The 20,478-nt window shown below is 47.3% G+C and overlaps 1 protein-coding gene across 1 annotated transcript in view; it reads left to right on the top strand.

Moving 5' to 3' along the window:
* The window catches only part of LOC135305607 (deleted in malignant brain tumors 1 protein-like), a 66,701-nt gene that overhangs the window by 21,843 nt on the left and 24,380 nt on the right, over window positions 1-20,478 (top strand). Inside the window, exons 24-42 of the mRNA XM_064429344.1 lie at window positions 654-965; window positions 1,385-1,426; window positions 1,872-2,183; window positions 2,557-2,679; window positions 3,269-3,304; window positions 3,427-3,742; window positions 3,902-4,119; window positions 4,571-4,882; window positions 5,234-5,275; window positions 5,748-6,059; window positions 6,426-6,694; window positions 7,414-7,879; window positions 8,255-8,377; window positions 8,946-8,975; window positions 9,721-9,871; window positions 10,182-10,393; window positions 10,588-10,760; window positions 10,875-11,263; window positions 11,924-12,207. Coding sequence (XP_064285414.1) covers window positions 654-965; window positions 1,385-1,426; window positions 1,872-2,183; window positions 2,557-2,679; window positions 3,269-3,304; window positions 3,427-3,742; window positions 3,902-4,119; window positions 4,571-4,882; window positions 5,234-5,275; window positions 5,748-6,059; window positions 6,426-6,694; window positions 7,414-7,879; window positions 8,255-8,377; window positions 8,946-8,975; window positions 9,721-9,871; window positions 10,182-10,393; window positions 10,588-10,760; window positions 10,875-11,263; window positions 11,924-12,207 — 4,122 coding nt within the window. The remainder of the gene's footprint in view (window positions 1-653; window positions 966-1,384; window positions 1,427-1,871; window positions 2,184-2,556; window positions 2,680-3,268; window positions 3,305-3,426; window positions 3,743-3,901; window positions 4,120-4,570; window positions 4,883-5,233; window positions 5,276-5,747; window positions 6,060-6,425; window positions 6,695-7,413; window positions 7,880-8,254; window positions 8,378-8,945; window positions 8,976-9,720; window positions 9,872-10,181; window positions 10,394-10,587; window positions 10,761-10,874; window positions 11,264-11,923; window positions 12,208-20,478) is intronic.

Raw genomic sequence — 20,478 nt, forward strand, 5'->3', positions numbered from 1 at the left:
TGCTGCTGGTCCCTTCTGCCAATGGCAAGGAGTCTTGCCATTTGAGGGCTTCTGCCAGGGAGGATCTGAGCCTCAGCAGAACGGCAGCTGCAGTGGTGCTGAGTCCACGCCCTGCTCTGCCAGACGTTCCATATGACAACTGGCTGTGGGGCAGCAAGTACCAAGAGGATGGGGGCAATCCCTTCCCTCAAGCCCATGTGCTTGCCAGCCTAGCCCAAAACATAAATATCTGTGCTGATGCCAGGTCATGGCTGCTGCTGTTCAGCCATCAAGCAGAGGTGGCCAATTCCTTGTGGATATTCTGCCAGGGCCCATAGCCTCAAACACCTGCAAGATGTAGGAGTGGCATGGGGGGAAGTCTCATGATCATAGTGTGGAAAAATGGCTTTTTGACAAATGTCCCCATGCCCCCAGCAGCTCCCAGGACCCCCAGCTTTTCTCATGGGATCCCCCAGCAGATCCTTGCTCATTATGCATCAGCCCTCCATGTGCCTGGGGTCTTTGCTCTCTCACTCCCACTCCTTGGTCTCTTTAGGTTTGCACCACCTCAAACTGAAATACGTCTGGCCAAATCTCCAAAACATTTGGGGAGGTGGGGGCAGTGGATGCTGAGGTGTTGGAAACCTGAGGTTGTGCCTTGTTCCGTGTGGCAGGGCCCAGCGTGCGGCTGTCGGGCGGCAGGAACGGCTGCGAGGGCCGCGTGGAGCTGTACGACGGCAGCTCCTGGGGCACCGTGTGTGACGACCAGTGGGACCTGCAGGATGCCCAGGTGCTGTGCCGCCAGCTGGGCTGTGGCCAGCCCGTGGATGCCCCGCAAAATGCTCACTTTGGTCCGGGCTCCGGCCGCATCTTCCTGGACGACGTGCAGTGCCGCGGGGACGAGCCCTCCCTCCAGATGTGCCGGCACAACGGCTGGGGTGTGCACAACTGCGGGCACGTGGAGGATGCCAGTGTCATCTGTGCAGGTGTGGCCTTTTGCATGTCACTCCAAGTGTGTTCTGGGTTTTCTGGGAGCAGCCAAGCTGAGTTCCCCCAGTAGGGATGGGACAGAGACTGTCACCAAGGGTCTTCTGCCTCCAGGGCTGAAACCTGTGCAAACCATTTTTACACAGAGAGGGCACACTGGGTTTTCCACACTTCCTGCTTTAGAGGCTAAATGAGGGGGTAAAGAGAGGGAGGGTGGAATTGTTCTTTGGTGAGGATTGGCTGGACTGGGGACAAGTCTGGCTCGTATACAAATGGGGGGAAAGGCAAGACCCAAGCTCTCTTCCCCCTTTAGTCCTACAGCTTGAACTTTCATGTTCATGTTCATGACCATGTTCACATCCAAGTCACTGCCACAAGCCTTACTATGTTTTTGTTCACTCCCTCTCCTTCTTTGCAGCTGCCAATCCAACCACTCCTACTCAATGGCCACTCACAACAGGTAGGTCCTCCTCACCCACCTTATACCCAGCTTCAAAGTGAGGCCCAGCCAGGCACAAGATAAGAAAAGGGGAGTCCAACAGTGCTGATCCTGCTCAGTGCAAGGCTCCGTGGTCCATGACAACTCCATGGGGATTGAAGGGTTCCCACTGGCGTTGGTTTGCTCCCATGGGTTGCAAAGAGTTTTTTCTGGAAGTTCCTCAGTGAATCCATGACTTCTGCAACCAAGCAGCTCCAACAGGTCACCAACAGGTCCCTGGACAGGGCTAGACTGCTGTCTGTATGCCTAGAGCCTATCCTCGGTTACAAAGCTCCCTAATACTTTTGGGTCTGCACTAATCCAGTACATGATCACTGTGGCAAAATCTGCACAGCAGTAGGGAAGTTTGGGGATACAAGTGCAGAGCTGGTGGAAACCTGAGGTTGTGCCTTGTTCCGTGTGGCAGGGCCCCGCGTGCGGCTGTCGGGCGGCAGGAACGGCTGCGAGGGCCGCGTGGAGCTGTACGACGGCAGCTCCTGGGGCACCGTGTGTGACGACCAGTGGGACCTGCAGGATGCCCAGGTGCTGTGTCGCCAGCTGGGCTGTGGCCAGCCCCTGGGTGCCCCACACAACGCTCGCTTTGGCCCGGGCTCCGGCCGCATCTTCCTGGATGACGTGCAGTGCCGCGGGGACGAGCCCTCCCTCCAGATGTGCCGGCACAACGGCTGGGGCCTGCACAACTGCGGGCACATGGAGGATGCCAGTGTCATCTGTGCAGGTGCGTGCCCAGCAGAGCACTCTGGCTATTTCACATGTCACTCTAGGAGGGTTTTCTGTCAGGCCAGGGCAGAGGTGAGGCTGGCATCTTCTGCTCCCTGCGACTCAAGCCCACGTCATCCAAAATCCCCATTCTTGCACAGACAGGGAACAGCAGGATCTACACAATTCCTACTGCTGGCATCCACTGATGGGGGAAAGCTGTGCATTGAGGGATTGTTCTTTAGCAAGGATGGGGCAGGACTGAGATCAGGCTGGTGCCAGGATGGGGGAAAGGAAGGAATGAGCTCCTCCACCCTCTCTCCTGGCATTAGGCCTCCAGCTCTGCTTTTCATGGCCATTGCCACTGAACTCATCATCTCCCCAATTTACAGAGACATCCACCCCTCTGGAAATGACCACCATAGCACCAACCTCTGCCACATCCGAGGAGTCCAGCCCAGCACTGCTGGACACCACAACCACAACGGCTTCCACAGCAATGAGCAGCACACCAGGTAACCCTGTCCTCTCTCACTCACTGCTCTCCCCTCTGCTCCTGATATCCCTTGCCAGAGCTCATTGCCTTGCAGGGGGTATCCCAGCCCTGGACCTGTCCATTTGGGCTGCCCCAAACTAAAGTGAGAATGCAAACAGAGCCTGGGAAATGCTGGCAAATTGGTCCACTGTGCTTTGAGTCAGAGAGCTCTGCAGCTGTTCCTGGTTTAATGAAACTCTGCAGAGGGATTGCCTCTCACTACAACCAGGAGAAAAAATTCATCTGCCTTAATTGCCTCATGTCCTGCATGGGTAGTACCAGAACTATCTCCGAGACATTCTCTGGCACTGGGGATGTGGATGGAGGACATAAAGCTGCTGCCTTAAGTATTTTGATACTCAGGAGAGGTCGCTGTGTGCATGAGGGTCCAGTGTGAAAAGGCAAAGTCAGGATGGTGATTTGAGAAGAGTGAAAGAACTCTGCAGGATGTTGTAGGAATCACCTGACAGGGGCACCTAGAAAATGCACTACACTCATCTGCATGACATGTGCTGATCCATTTGGAACCATTGGAATCACTGACACCAAATTCTTCCTTGCATCCACAGCTCCAGCGCCCACCACATCCAGCCCATACTCCACAGGTAATTCCAGCCCCCCAGCTGCATGTCTGGCCTTGCAGAAGCCCCGTTGCAGTGGCCCATGTGGGCAGAGCAGAGTGCTGGGCGGGTGTGAGCTTGTCCTTGTGTTTTGTTCCATGTGGCAGTGCCCAGCGTGCGGCTGTCGGGCGGCAGGAACGGCTGCGAGGGCCGCGTGGAGCTGTATGACGGCAGCTCCTGGGGCACCGTGTGTGACGACCAGTGGGACCTGCGGGATGCCCAGGTGGTGTGCCGCCAGCTGGGCTGTGGCCAGCCCCTGGGTGCCCCACGCAACGCTCGCTTTGGCCCGGGCTCCGGCCGCATCTTCCTGGACGACGTGCAGTGCCGCGGGGACGAGCCCTCCCTCCAGATGTGCCGGCACAACGGCTGGGGCCTGCACAACTGCGGGCACATGGAGGATGCCAGTGTCATCTGTGCAGGTGCGTGCCCAGCACACTCCATCTGAAGGGTTTTGGGCTTCCTCCACTGAAGGCATGCATGCTGACTTCTCTTGGCAGAGCTGGGGCTGAGAGACGAGGTGGCAAAATGCAGATTGAGAGATGGTAGAGTGGGATAGATGGAGCAGGACTGGAAACATGTCAGCCTTGTGTCTGGATGGGGGAAAGGCTGGACAGAACTCCATGCTCTCTTCCCCTTTCCATCCTGTAGCCTGGGTTTTCATGTCCATGTCCACATCCAGGTCCATGTCCACGTCCATCCATTGTTACAATCCAGCTGTATTTGCTGTCCATTTGTTCACTCCCTGTTCTTTGTTGCAGCCACCCAGCCAACCCCTCCTCCTCAAAGGCCGCTCACAACAGGTAAGTCCATGTTGCCCAACTTTGGCCCACTTTTAAAGCCAGCCCCAGCGTGACATGATAAGTGAAGAGAGGTGTCCGACAGGTTTGATCCTGGTCAGTGCAAGGCTGCTATACCCCTAATCCCCTGACCTCTCCAGGCTGCATGAGAGTCCCTCTCAGTGAATGGGCCACATGCCACGCTAGCAAAGAGCATTTCTGCACATCACACACGGTCTTGAGCACTTCTCTCCCCACACAGATTTTGCAGCCCCAAGCAGGCACCTGGACAGGGCACATGTGCCATCTCCATACTGAGTCTTTCCTCAGCCGCTGTCCTCTCCTATTCTTTGGAGTCTGCACCACCACAGACCATGGCCACTGGGACCAAATCTACAAAACAGTAGGGGAGGTGGGGGAGACAGTGGATTTTGACTTCGAGTGACCCCAACGCCTGCCTTGTTCCGTGTGGCAGGGCCCCGCGTGCGGCTGTCGGGCGGCAGGAACGGCTGCGAGGGCCGCGTGGAGCTGTACGACGGCAGCTCCTGGGGCACCGTGTGTGACGACCAGTGGGACCTGCAGGATGCCCAGGTGCTGTGTCGCCAGCTGGGCTGTGGCCAGCCCGTGGGTGCCCCACACAACGCCCGCTTTGGCCCGGGCTCCGGCCGCATCTTCCTGGACGACGTGCAGTGCCGCGGGGACGAGCCCTCCCTCCAGATGTGCCGGCACAATGGCTGGGGCCTGCACAACTGCGGGCACGTGGAGGATGCCAGTGTCATCTGTGCAGGTGCGTGCCCAGCACACTCCATCTGAAGGGTTTTGGGCTTCCTCCACTGAAGGCAGGCATGCTGACTTCTCTTGGCAGAGCTGGGGCTGAGAGACGAGGTGGCAAAAAGCAGATTGAGAGATGGTAGAGTGGGATAGATGGAGCAGGACTGGAAACATGTCAGCCTTGTGTCTGGATGGGGGAAAGGCTGGACAGAACTCCATGCTCTCTTCCCCTTTCCATCCTGTAGCCTGGATTTTCATGTCCATGTCCACATCCATGTCCATTTCCATGTTCACATCCATATCAACCCATTGTTGCTATCCAGCTGTATTTGCTGCCCTTTTGTTCACTCCCTGTTCTTTGTTGCAGCCACCCAGCCAACCCCTCCTCCTCAAAGGCCGCTCACAACAGGTAAGTCCATGTTGCCCAACTTTGGCCCACTTTTAAAGCCAGTCCCAACTTGACATGATAAGTGAAGAGAGGTGTCCAACAGCTTTGATCTTGGTTGGTTGCTATATGCTATATCCCTGCATGGTTGCTATACCCCTAATCCCCTGACCTCTCCAGGCTGCATGAGAGTCCCCTTCCATGCATGGGCCACATGCAATGCTAGCAAAAGGCATTTCTGCACATCACACAGGGTCTTGAGCACTTCTCTCCCCACACAGATTTTGCAGCCCCAAGCAGGCACCTGGACAGGGCACATGTGCCATCTCCATACTCAGAGTCTTTCCTCAGCCGCTGTCCTCTCCTATTCTTTGGAGTCTGCACCACCACAGACCATGGCCACTGGGACCAAATCTACAAAACAGTAGGGGAGGTGGGGGAGACAGTGGATTTTGACTTGGAGTGACCCCAACGCCTGCCTTGTTCTGTGTGGCAGTGCCCCGCGTGCGGCTGTCGGGCGGCAGGAACGGCTGCGAGGGCCGCGTGGAGCTGTACGACGGCAGCTCCTGGGGCACCGTGTGTGACGACCAGTGGGACCTGCGGGATGCCCAGGTGGTGTGCCGCCAGCTGGGCTGTGGCCAGCCCCTGGGTGCCCCACGCAACGCTCGCTTTGGCCCGGGCTCCGGCCGCATCTTCCTGGACGATGTGCAGTGCCGCGGGGACGAGCCCTCCCTCCAGATGTGCCGGCACAACGGCTGGGGCCTGCACAACTGCGGGCACGTGGAGGATGCCAGTGTCATCTGTGCAGGTGCGTGCCCAGCACACTCCATCTGAAGGGTTTGGGGCTTCACCACTGGGGGCAGGCATGCTGACCTCTCTTGGCAGTGCTGGGGCTGAGAGATGAGGTGGCAAAAAGCAGATTGAGAGATGGTAGAGTGGGATAGATGGAGCAGGAGTGGGAGCACGTCAAACTTCTGTCTGGTTGGGGAAATGCTGGACAGAACTTCATGCTCTTTTACTCTTTTAGTGCTACATCCTGGGTTTTCATGTCCATTCCATGTCCATGTCCATGTCCATGTCCATGTCCATGTCCATGTCCATGTCCATGTCAATCCATTGTTACAATCCTGCTGCATTCACTATACATTTGTTCACTTAATGTTCTTTGTTGCAGCCACCCAGCCTACCCCTCCTCCTCAACAGCCACTCACAACAGGTAAGTCCAGCTCACCCAGATTAGGCCCACTTTTAAAGCCAGCCCCAGTCTGGCACTATAAGAGAAGAGGGGTGCCCAACACAGCTCATCCTGGTCAGTGCTATGCTTCTGATATATTGGTTTTTACCGATATCACTGAATGGGACATGCCTTGGCTTTTCTGGCTCCTGCTGCTGAACCAAATAGCAGCAACTGTGGTGTTTTCACCCCAGAGACACTCTGACTTTGTATGAGTCCCAGCTGAGCACGTTGGGGCAAGCCCAGGCATGCTTGAGCTCTGATGGTTCCGGGCTGGAGCTTACTGGTAAAAGAGGGTCACTCCTCAGGCCTCCCTGTGCTGGAGAAACCCTTTAAGGCGATGGTGAAGGAAAGTGTTGGTCCTGATGGAGGGTTTAGTCCAGAGGTTTTATTCTGGGCCACATGGACCATGAATGTAGCAACAGCTCCACAAGGACTCCCAACCCCGTGGTGTGCTCATCCTTTTACCCAGGGGAGAGGGGGAGGGAACACAGGGACCACCAATCCAGGTACAGGGGGAGGAGGCCTTGGGGGAAAGGGACACCTGGATGGGCCAATGGCCCCCAGTGATGGAGAGCATCTTTTGAATCTGCCCTATCACTCGATGCTCCTCTGGAATTTCTGGGTTGATAGACAGTATTCAGCAGGGGTCAGGGGTGGGGGAAAGGAGAGGTGACTGACACGTGGGGAAGGACTGGGGTAACTGAGGCATGCCATGACATCACACCGCAACACTGGTCCCTCTTCCCCTGTCATCTCCAGGCTGCATGAATGTCCCCCTTGGTGAATGGGCCAAATGCAAGGGTAGCAAAAAGCTCTTCTGCACATGAGCCAGGCTCTTGAGCATGTCTGTCCCCAGGGATTGCAATCAGAACACCAGCAGCAAGGCCAGAGGAGGTCACATCTGCCACCTGTATTCCAGTGATGTTTGCTCAGTCACTGCCCTTCCCTGATCTCCCTATATCTGCAACACCCCAGATCAAAGTCACAGAGGCAAAATCTGCAAAACAGTAGGGGAGGTAGTTGGGATTGTGCATGCTGGGTTGGAGGCACACGAACCAATAGCGTGTTCCGTGTGGCAGGGCCCCGCGTGCGGCTGTCGGGCGGCAGGAACGGCTGCGAGGGCCGCGTGGAGCTGTACGACGGCAGCTCCTGGGGCACCGTGTGTGACGACCAGTGGGACCTGCAGGATGCCCAGGTGCTGTGTCGCCAGCTGGGCTGTGGCCAGCCCCTGGGTGCCCCACACAACGCTCGCTTTGGCCCAGGCTCCGGCCGCATCTTCCTGGACGACGTGCAGTGCCGCGGGGACGAGCCCTCCCTCCAGATGTGCCGGCACAACGGCTGGGGTGTGCACAACTGTGGGCACATGGAGGATGCCAGTGTCATCTGTGCAGGTGCGTGCCCAGCACAGCACTCTGGCTCTTTTACATGTCACTCTAAGAGGGTTTTCTGTCAGGCAAGGGCAGAGGTGAGGCTGGGGTCTTCTGCTCCCTGTGGCTGATGCCCATGTCATCCAAAATCCCCATTCTTGCACAGACAGGGAACAGCAGGATCTCCACAATTCCTACTGCTGGCATCCACTGATGGGGGAAAGCTGTGCATTGAGGGATTGTTCTTTAGTAAGGATGGGGCAGGACTGAGGACAGATCAGGCTGGTGTCAGGATGGGGGAAAAGAAGGAAAGAGCTCCACCCTCTCTCCTGGCATTAGGCCTCCAGCTCTGCTTTTCATGGCCATTGCCACTGAACTCATCATCTCCCCAATTTACAGAGACATCCACCCCTCTGGAAATGACCACCATAGCACCAACCCCTGCCACATCCGAGGAGTCCAGCCCAGCACGGCTGGACACCACAACCACAACGGCTTCCACAGCAATGAGCAGCACACCAGGTAACCCTGTCCTCTCTCACTCACTGCTCTCCCCACTGCTCCTGATATCCCTTGCCAGAATTGATTGCCCTGCAGGGAGTCTCCCAGCCCTGGACCTCTCCATTTGGGCTGCCCCAAACTTAAGTGAGAATGCAAACAGAGCATGGGGAAGTGCTGGAAAATAGGGCAGCTGTGCTTTGAGTCCAGGAACTTTACAGCCATTGCTGGTTGAATGAACCTCTGCAGAGGGATTGCCTCCCACTGCAACCAGGAGCATCATGCCCAGGGATAAATCTGCCTTCACCCTTTCAATTCCTGCATGGGTCATACCACAGCTGTCTCCTATACATACTCTGGGGTTTGGCACCCGATCACAAGACATGAGAATATGATCATTTGTAGTGGAGGCAACTTGGTCTCCTATGGAGCTCATGGCCCTCTGTGCCTCACCTGCTGTTCCTGCCTCCCTACCTCCCTGAGATCCTCATTTTATCACTCTGTTCCTCAAGGTGAGGCCATGTTCAGGCCCCAGTTCCTTTCTCATAAACAGCATTTCTCACATGTGTCTCTTCTTCCTTCACGCCCACAGCTCCAGTGGCCACCTCAACACCTCCACCAGGTAATGCTCTGCTGTGGCTCTTCTCTCCTTGCTAATTGTTAGTCTGTCTCCCTGTTGCACATTTCTGTAAATTATTCTTTTGTCTCTATCACAATATTGCTGCAAGTGTGAGTTATCTTTTTCAAGCAAAATATAAAATGGATTTTCATCTTCAAATGTCGCATGTTGTAGCATTTATATTCAGAGGTTGTGCTCACCTTCCTATAAAGATGCTATTAGGATTACCTGTGACAAAAATTATGTCATTCATGCTGGCAGGAACACTAAAGCTTTTTTTTGCAGCCATATTTGTACTTATGACTTTTCACAGCAGCTTGAAATGCTTATTTCAGTCTCAGATCAGAAAATTGCAGTTTTCTAGAAAAAATTGCAACTTATTTACCCTGCAAAGACCTTAGGGGAACAAAGAGAAGCAGCAGAGAAACTGATGAGACACTGTCTGTTGAGGAAGGTGCTTCCATTTCAACTGTCATGGCACCTCCCAGAATTGACCTCAACTCTAAAAAGGGGCAGAAAGCATCCAGGGGTTACCAGCCCAGCCTGAAGAGGGTAGTCTGACACCATGGATGGAAATCCACCCCTGAGGGAATTCCAAATACAACATGAAAGCAAACCTAAAGCAAAAACAAATATTAGTTTTGATTCAGGTCCTATGGACTACCTTTTCATAGCTGTGGATGAGACACATACAGCTCACTTCTGCAGAGGTTACTGTAAGTAAATTCTTTCCCATTTCTTTCTGCAGCACCTTATTTTTGTGGTGGCTCAGTCTCAGATTCCTCTGGGGTGCTGGAGAGTCCCAACTATCCTGGAAATTATCCGAACGATGCTGACTGCGTGTGGGAAATACAAGTAAAGAACAATTTCCGTGTAACGCTCACATTTAGAGATATTATGTAAGTAAAACATTGATTCCCTAGGCAAATATCAGTCAAAACTTACTTGAGAAGTTTGAGATCTTATCTGAAACAACCAACCTTCCCAATTTTAAATATACTTCCAATATCGCCCACAGTTGGAAGACCAGGTCAAAATCTGAATTGATGTTGCATTTTTTTACTCACTATTTTCTGCTAGAGCTGCATAAAAGCCAAATTAAATTTGTGCTGAGAGAACTTTAAAAGCTGAAACACTTTATCACATGTTAGGCAGTGAAATCAGAGTTTCTGAAATGGATTTGACAAAGTGCTGATATTTTTCTACCAGGATGCAAAGCGGGACGTGCCAGCAGGACTACATTGAAGTCTATGATGGACCTCTCCACTCTTCCCCTCTTCTTGGGAGATTCTGTTCTGGTTCCTTTCCCACATACGTGTCCTCTTCAAACATGATGAGTGTTCGCTTCCACAGCGATTCCAGATACTCCTTCAGAGGGTTTCAGGCTCACTACTCCTCCATTCCAGCAGGTCACAACACCAGTAAGTTCCTGGCCAGTGTTTCTCAACAGACAAGCCTATTTATTGCTTTTGTTCGCAAATAAATCTCAGTGTAAATTTAAAGATTGTTGTGGAAATTGAATGCCTGAAATAGAGTGGGTTGGGGTGGAAACTGCGTGACTTCTAAATTCAGAAGAAAACTGCCTCTAATCATTACCAAATTCCTCTTCTACCAGCCATTCAGTGCTTGCCAGACTACATGCACGTAGTGGTCAACAGGGACTACCTCCAGTCTCAAGGCTACTCAGCACAGAGGGTCACCCTGAACGACAATCGCTGCAGACCGACAGTCACCTCACAGGAGGTTGTATTCAACATCCCCTACAGCGGCTGTGGGACAGTACAAGAGGTACACTCCCTGGTTTGGGCACTCAATTGCATGTCTAAGCTTGGCAAGGCTTAGAACTTAGATGGAACGTGACAAAAGCGCGGTTCCTGATTTTTAAATTGCATCGTTAAACAGGAGAACAACGACACAATCAACTACTCCAACACCATCAGGCTCGCATCTTCCGGGTACATAATCAGGAGGAAAAAGAACATCAACTTGCACGTCAGCTGCAAAATGCTGAGGAAGAGCTGGCAGCAGGTGGTGTACACTGCTGAGGACACCGTGGATGTGGACGAGTACCAGTTTGGAAGATACAACATGAACATCACCTTCTACGATTCCCCAGCGTTCCAGCGCCAAGTGCGCAGCTCTCCCTACTACATCGACCTCAACCAAAACCTCTACCTCCAAGCCTGTCTTCACAGCTCAGACCCAAACCTGAAGGTGGTTGTGGACACGTGTGTGGCATCACCCGACCCTCGTGATTTTAACAGGCTGGCCTATTACTTAGTCAGGAATGGGTAAGAGCTTTCTTTAAAGCTGGAAGCACACCTGTCATCCAAATTTATTTTAAATAATACAGCCAATCGGAATGGGGTTAGAACTCGCCATCAACAGACTGTGAAAAGTGGTCTTTGATTTTTTTATTTTTGCGGTATGAGCTTAGGAATAAGAAATTATATTTAAACCTTACTTTCATTTCACTTACTCCATCTTTGTCCTGTGAACAAAATTCGAAGTAGTGGGAGAAAAGTAGATGACACAATGAAAACTGGCAGTCGAAATTGTCATCCTGGGAGTTAAATATTTTAGTAAAACCAGGTCAAACATTAGACTTTATAATTTTTTATGCCTTGTATAACACTGACAGTAATAACAGTCTGTTATTCCCTCTTCGTCACTTAAAGTGTCCTTCTTTTGGAAAAAGAAGAAGAGTTGCCAGCCCTCCAGCTGCTTCATAGTACTTCAAGAAGTTCTATATTTTTTAAGTCCGTACTATGCTACAAAGGTTACATTTTTATCCCACTGCTTTCCTAGTACCTGACTATGATATATTTCAGTTTTAATCCGAATTTTGCAGGAATTCATCATACTAAATTGAATCATTTGAATTTTAACTTTGCAGGAATGCGCATGTGCACATCCGCGAAGACAAATTCCCTTCTTTTGCTCCTTTTCAGGTGTCCTAGAGATTCTTCCTATGCCACGTACTACTCCCCTTCCAGCCACTTTGCTCGGTTCAAGTTTAACGCCTTCGAGTTCATGAGCCGGCACCCGTCGGTGTTCCTGAAGTGCCAGATGCTGGTCTGCAGGCTCGGGGACTACTCCTCCCACTGCTACCGGGGCTGCAGATCCAGGGCCAAGAGAGACACCAGCTCTGCTGAGGAAAAAGTGGATGTGGTGGTTGGGCCCCTTCAGCTCCGAGGAGGGGATGCTCCAAATGGGAAAACCAGGAAAGACGAATAAATTTCTCTCACGTTTGCTCTAGGATGACCAATGGGATTCAAGAAAGCCACAGCTCTGTCGCCTCTCACTGAAATCTGCTTTTGCCAACTTTGCTATAAAAAGGAAGAGATCCACAGCTTGCAAGGTTCTGCTTTCACTAGCGCTTTTAAAAAGTGTGACTTCCCTGCCTGTCCCAAAGGAGAGTTCCTGGTAATAATTTTTAGTGCTATGACTCCTTGAACTGTGCTAATTAGCTCCAGTCTGACTGTGAATTTGAAGGCACTGGGGGATATGGCTTATTGGTGGACTTATCTGTGCTAGTTTAATGGTAGGACTCGATAACCTCAAAGGTCTTTTTTAACCTAAAGGATCCCATGATTCCATGACTGGGAGCAAACTCCCAGCCCTCTTGAGAAATATTTAGTTCCCTCAGTTGTTTTCTGCTCATGAAGTTTACTCAGTTGAGTTGTCATCCCTGCTAATATGAAGCCTGTCCAAATAGTTGAAAGCAATGAATCTGTGAGTTTGCTTATTTCTGACTTTGATCTGAGAGCCATCCTTTAACACTGGAGCTCTTTGTGCCTTGGCCTTCAATAAGCTGAGATCAAACTCCAAAACCTTTCACTCATAGGGCTGGGCTCTTCCAGCAACTGGAATTGTGGCTATACAATATTCTAATTACTCTGAGTATTGCTTTTAGTGCTATACTTCTCATTGAAACAATGATGGGTCTGTGCTTATTTATAAAATGCAGAGATTTCCAAGCTAAAATTAATCTGTTCTGTGAGCAGTGTAATTGATAATCAAAGGAAGGAATATTTACAAAGCAATAAATCTATTCTGTCTCTCAAATTAATGTCTCTGTGCTTAAAATACAAATGTTTTACTGTGTTGAAGAGTGTGGTCTGTTTGATTAAAAATTCCAAGTGATGGTCTGAGCCCCTGCTTCTGAAACACTACACAGGGAACTTCTAAGTATCTTAATATAAAAATTATTTTAATCTATTATAAAATCAAATTATAACTATTGTATTCTATAAATTATATTAAATATGTAATTATAGTAAATATACTATTATAAATATTATAATTATAAATATTTCCATATCTTCCCCCTGCTGCTGATAATTCCCTCCCACCAGTGGTGGGTGCTGTCACCCTCCTGGCACTTGTTGTTTCTGTTCTTGATGGTTTTCCTGCAAGGCTGGCACTGAAGGAGCTGCTTTCACATGGGATAATGCCAGAGCAAAGGTCAGCATCACTCACTGCATTAATGCAGGGCAAACCTTACACATTACGAGCCACCAAAATGCTTCACTGATGACAGTCTCACATGTGCCATTTGTGGGAAGCTGTGATATCTTTATCTACAATAAAGCTGCAATCCTGCAATCTACAATAAATTTTGCTACAATGACTTAGAACAGCTTTGTAATCCTAACACCTCTTACAGGGTTAAGAAACAATTTCAACTTTCATGCTACAAGTTGTTTAGCACAATTATTTTATCATTTTTCTCCTCTTTAATTCTCCTCTCATATCATTCTAAAACCATTTATCTAATGCCTCATAATTTTGTGAGCTGGAGTGAAAATATGAGTGAGGCATAAAGAAATATTTCAAGGTTTATTGAAAGGAAGGAAGATTCATTTGGTGAGAATGGATCATCTCTGGAAAGGAAATGTAAAAATTGGTCTTTTTTGCAACTGGATTTGTGGTTTTACAATATTCTAATTATTTTGAGCATTGATTAATATATTTTCCATTAAGTTTTAACTTCTCTAGATTGAATAACTCCAAATTCAAAATATGCTGAGCTGTTAAAGATGTTTTGTTTGCAGTCTTTAAGGCTGAAACTTAAAGGCTTGTTATATCAATTTTTAGCCTTCCCATTAACACACATCCTAAACCAGGCAAAAACACAAATGTCATCCAAGAGACTGAGTCTCAGCCAGGAGACTTTTCAGCTCTCACCCAAATGTCAGCCAAGAGGCAAAAGATATTTCATGTCTGCTTTCCAGAAGGAAGAGTTTTGTTCAATTTTTATTACTTTTGGTTGCTGATCACAAAATTATTTAATTTTTTTTCCCCTCTGTGGTTGTATGCTTTGTGGTTGTGAGGAGTTTGGCTTCTCAGGACTTACCCAGCCTCTAAGAATGTCTTGTGCACATTTATAAATCAGACTGAAATATGCTGGAAATGCAAACAGCCAAATGCCACATAAACATTTATCACTGAAGCATGAAAACATGAAAAGCAAGACCTGGGATTTCTTGCCTTTCATGTCCTAGCTAAAAAATACAAAGAATTAAAGCCAAAATGTAAGCTAAAATTGTTTATTTGGCCTTTTGATTTGGTTTTTTGTTTGGTTTGTAGGGGATCAGTTACGCCAATCTCCCAGTGAAGGCTGGAGCCTGCAAACACAAGGGTGTTAAGAACCAGGAGAACCTGAAGGACACTTCTTTTAAAGCTCTTTTAAATGAGCTTTCTGGGGGATGCTTATTTTTGTCACCTCCTCTGCCCTCAGACAAGAGACACCAACCATCACTTGGCAGCTTTTTCCTTTGAACAACTGACTTTGGTATTGGGTTATTTTATTTCCTCCTGGTGTGCCTGTCACGACTCAGCCATGTGCTTGTTCACTCAGCACTCAACTCATCATCTCAGCACCAATAACAAATATTTTGCTTGCAGCACCATGAGAAAATCTCTTAGAAGTGTCAGCCCAATGACTGAATCACACCCTGCACTGCTTCTGGCTGGGGTAGTTAATTTTCTTCCTAGCAGGTGGTACACTGCCCTGCTTGGATTTAAGATGAGAATAGTGCTGAGAACACACTGCTGGTTCTGAGCAATTCTCACACTCAGTCAAGGATTTGTCAGCTCCTCACGCTGCCCTGCCAGTGAGGAGGCTGGGGGGCTCAAGATATTTTATTATTATTTTATATTTTATTTTATTTTATTTTATTTTATTTTATTTTATTTTATTTTATTTTATTTTATTTTATTTTATTTTATTTTATTTTATTTTATTTTATATTTTAATTTTCTTTTGTTTTTCCCCTATTCTTTCCCCCATCCCACTGGGAGAGGGGAAGAGCAAAGAGCTGAAGGTGCTCAGAACTCTAACAAACTGCACATCCCTGAAAAACTCTCCTCAAGGTTTCTTTAATTGGAAGAAAGGGATCAAAAACAATTTGATTTAAATGAATGTGTATTTTTTAGTAAATGATTGCATGAAGTCTGTGGGTTCCTGACTTCATGCTGTTCCCAGTGCTACCAAGCCACCTACTTGGCCAGAACTGGGGTTGAAGCAAAGCTCAGAAACAAAGTCCTTGTTTGCTTGTTTGCATGCTGGATTTCCTGTCCTGTTTATCCTTCTATTCTAATTTTGGAGAATGAAGCAGATCATTCATTTCTGTAGTCCTCCTTCCCAGGAAACCGCCACAAAAATATTTATAACCCAGTATAAATAAACAAGATTTTGTTTCTGCATCTCATAGCCAGCAAGCAGATTCAATTGTTCAGTCATTAATAACAAATCCTCGTGTAGATTGAGCTTTCAAAAAGCTAATTAAGGTTTGCAGGGTATGGGTAAGAAACACCATATTTATTGTTTTCATTACTTTCTCCCCATGCTTTCCCATGGAATCCCACAGACATCCATTGACATCAGGCTGAATTCAGCAGCTGAGCACAACCTTCTGCTCCCAGTTCTGCCTCGGGTGTCCTTTAATGCCCAAGTCCCACTGCTTGCACAAAATTCCAATTATATAACTAAAAGAATACACTCTGGAGATCATTTCACTCCACTGACTATTTTATTTTCTTAGTTAACTCCATCAGACTCACCAAGTCACAACCAAGCTTTTTAAACAGGATTGCTCTAGAATCTCCCTGTGGTATTTTTAATTTTTTTGGCTGTTTTTATCTAGATGGCAAAACCTAAGGAGACACTAAAATTCACACAGCAGGTTGTGAATATTAGGAGATCTTCTCTCTCAGACCCAGGACACAAGAAGTCCATTTTAATGAAACTTCTCCTGGCTGAGGAAACTCGTCAGTGACCTGGCTGTGTCACTGGAGTGAGAGTTGTTTCCATTTCCTAGAATAAAACCTGGAGCACCTCTTTTGCCCTGAATCACCTGGTACTCATCCAACAAAATTTTATCTTTTTTTTTTTTTCTGAAATAAGTGGATTAGTCACAGGGTGTAATGTAGACATTAATTGCCTGCTGCTGTTCTAAAGAGCCTGCCAAGTCTCAATGACTGTCACTTTTTTTTTTTTTCCTGTATTTTTCTCATCATTTCAAAGAGGTGGATTCTCTATTTCCTCCCAGTGACTGGCTAGTGATGTTGAGATGTTTTGGAAGAATTTAGTATTAATTACCACCTTCTGTTGCTAATCTTGGTTCAAGCAGGGCTTTGTTGCACAAGATACGAAAATCAAGTTGTGTTCATGTGAGGGCTCTGTGCCTCCATGCAAAGGTGTGTATTTTCCAACCTCAGCAATTCCATGACTCTGTTTGGCAAAGCCAAACCTTCTATCCCAAATGCTGGATGCTGATATCCCCAATTCAGGCTCAGAAACCCAAAGGTGTGGCCCCAGCTGCAGAACCTGCTGCTTCAGTTTCCCTTGGAGGTCCCACGCAGTGTTGGTTTGAGAGCAGCACTACGAGCAAGCAGAGTAAACACTTGATCTGAGCTTGCCAGCCTGAGACAAGCCCTCTTTGTTCCAGAAGTTGACTGGATTTTGCTGAGGAATGCATTGTTGGGGAAGACAAGAGGGCTGCTCCCTGCCAGCACCGCAAGGATTCATCCGGCCTCACAGGAGGTGCTGCCCAAAGGCACAGCTGGGGTGACAGAAATCCAGCTGGAAATTAACTGTTTGAAACACAGGCTAGAATTTGGACAGTCTTGAGAGGTTTCTGGAATTGCATTTTGGGAAAAAAATTATAAAAAAAAATAGCATTTTGTTTAATGTTGATAAGGCAGTCCACTGCCCTGATAATGTTTTTTCTCCCTGGCTCCTCTTGGGCCAGTGGCTGCTGTGGGCTGTCCAAGGGGAGGGGTTAACCACTGCTCCCACAAAAGAGAAAGTCTTCAAACAATTATTAAGGCACTCAAAAATGAAGCTATTAGAAAGGAACTCCTGCAAAAAAAATTACTGAAACATTTTAGAAGTTACAAGTATCTCCACTCTATGAAATTACATTGGCTATCACTGCTCTCTCAGTTTCTTGCCTTCCACAACATTTCCTCTGTAGTATCAAACCCTGTCAAATCAAATCCTTTGTTTTTACTTTTGCTTACCTTGGATTTTAATTTTAGTGACCACATTGTTTGATTTATATAACCTTTTTACTATTAACACTTTAAAAATTCATATTTCCCCTATAGTCATAAACAAATGCATTTCAACACTGGTCTGACTTCTGTTGTAGACCTGTGTAATCATCCTGGACTAAGGTGTATTAATCTGCTTCTTATTGTTTCAACAATACCTTCAGCACCATGTGCAATACCCCATTTCCTTGCTAGATGTAGTTGTAACTGCAGTGACTCAAACTCTACCAAGAAGTGACTGATTTTATCATTCACAGCTGGCGCAGGATCTGAAGGAAAAGGTAAACTTCGTAGATTTGTATAATTGCATTTAATATCATGCTCTGATGTTTCAGAGCTGAATTTGTACAGAGCAGAACACTGGAGGCATTCAATGCTCTTACAGGCACGACCCAGAAGAGCCTGCTTCAAGAGCATGGTCCAACTTGCATAAATCTCTGATTCTGTCCTTCCATGAAGCATTCAGGTTCAGGGAAATTCTCTTTTGCCTTTCAAATAAATCTCTGTGAGGGTGGTGAATGGGTGGAACCAGTGCTAAAGGCAGGCTGAAATATTTTGCAAAAGAGCCTGGGGGAAAATCTGTGGTGATTTCTGGGATTAAAGTGATACAGCAGCTGTCTGCAGCCAGCAGGATTGTGGACATGCTGCATCACCTTCAGGAGATGTGATTTTTGCTCACAGCCCAAGAAAAAATGTCATGGATGATGTGCAGTGCAGGGGGGATGAGAAATACCTGTGGGGGTGTTCTCACAAGGGGTGGTGTGGAGAGAAGTGTGACAGCCACTGTGATGCCAGTGCCATTTGCTTGTGTACAATACCTTTGCTTGCTCAAGAGGAACCACAGCGAATTTTTAATTTTGTCCAATTGAAACGTGCTCCTCAACTATAAAACACATTTCTCCACAGCATTATGCCTCTCTTAATACCCACATTGTCACCAAATCTCTGTCCTGTGCAGTGTTTCCCTCTTTTTTTCTTGATTTTTAACTCATATTTGACATGGCAAACTTCCGTCCAACTAAGATTCAAAATCTTTTAGAGCATTTTAAGCAGTGTCACTCAGAGCCCATCCTGTTACATAACTACTACACTTTTTAGTCACCTGTAACCTCCTTAAACCAACTCTATTTGCTCTCTACCAAGGCTTGGGAGGAGCAACAAAATCAGTCCCGAGGCACATTCTGCCCTCACAGAACCAACAAACTTTCACACAGGAGACTTTTCCTGAACTTCAAGTCCTAATCCCTCATATCTCACCTTGACAAAGCTTTTATTGAGCACCCGAGGATCATTTATTTGAGCAAGATAACCAGGAAAAACCAAATGCAAAGGTTCAGAGTCACAATTCCTTTGCAGTTTAGGGGCAGAAAGAAATAAAAAGGAGCCAGAGCTGTGTCACATTCCTCTGAAGGTGATGCCATGACCTTCTGGCCCTTCTTGGTCCTTACCCAAATTTAACCTAGACAGCTTTTATAAATGTCTGCCTGATGGTAAAAAAAGTTCAGAGTCTCGTTCTCCACTGATTTTTCAAGGCAAGGGCAGTCAGCTCTTAATTAATTATCCAGTTGTTGGACACTCCATGAAACAAAACTGGTTTTACAAAAAAGGGGAAGTGTTATTATAGAATCACAGAATATCTTGATTTGGACACAATCCATGATGTTTGAGTCCAGCTCCCTGCTTCTCAAAAGGGCTACCTACAATTAAATCACATGGTTTATAATGTTGTCCAGGCACTTCTTGACCCCTGGCAGGTTTTGTGCTGTCAGCAGAGGAGCTGTTCCAGTGTCCAATCACCCTCTAGGTGAAGAACCTCTTAAAAAAATACAGTTAATTTTACAGAACCTGTAATTGCTAAAATGTATATTTTGTCTATTTCCTCCTCTGACAGTTTCTATGAGAACTGAAATACCTGGCACTTTCATATTTATTCAACCATTCCTATCTTGACAAAAAATTCCCTACCATTAAAAACTTGCTCTTTAAATTACTACTGATTTGTACCTTACCTAGTTTCTTCAGTAGCTTATGCATGAGGAAAAAACTTAAAATACAGTGTATTTTGACCACAGTGAAAGCTGTAATTCTGATTTATATGAGTTTCCATGAGGCTAACCATAGATTTTTAATATTTAAGCAGATTTAATATATGAAATGTAAATATAAATCTGATTTGCCACAGGACTGAAAGGATGTGACCTTTTGAGTGTGAAGAACCTCTTCAGTGGATCAGGTTGTTAAAGGTTTCAAGTCTTAAAAAAGGAAAGATGTTGCATAAAACAGCATTTTTAATATTATCTGTTATCTGGATTTACCTCACACAAAAAAAAAAAACCTAAGAGAATTTTTTGTACTTCCTAATGAAACTCAAAGGCCCTTGAGTGCTATTAAAATGCAAGGAAAAAAGAAAACGTAGTTATAAGGAAATCATGGTTACATTGTGCTGCTTTGAATTGATTAACCTCATGTCTTGGTCACCCTTGTCTCAATGAGTTGAGCCTTGATTTTGCTCTATTAATTTAAATACTTAATTGTAAATATATCAATAAATACCCACCATAATTTGTCTAGCACAGGTAATTTATTTAATTATGACTAATTTCATAACTACTACTCAGCTGGGAATAAATCACTTTAACTTGGGCAGCCTACAGAGTCTTTTTCTTCCTCTCTGCACAGGCAGTGAGCTACACTGCACACTTCATGATTTAATAATTACATTTTAAAAACTGAAATTAATTTTAAAGGAAACAGTAGTGACAGCTCAGTCCCTGGCACCCCAAGGCCACTCCCGTGTTTGTGATGACAAATGTTCCCAGGGTGCTGGAGAAGGTCACCAGCCCTGATGTGACCCTGCCCCCGGCACTGCTGAGGTCAAAGGGATTTGCTGGAAGCTGAGGAAAGCTCTCCATTAAAACCATTGTCCACAGGACAGTGGAAAGCA

This window comes from Passer domesticus, chromosome 8, assembly GCF_036417665.1.
Source record: "Passer domesticus isolate bPasDom1 chromosome 8, bPasDom1.hap1, whole genome shotgun sequence".
Classification (NCBI taxonomy): domain Eukaryota; kingdom Metazoa; phylum Chordata; class Aves; order Passeriformes; family Passeridae; genus Passer; species Passer domesticus.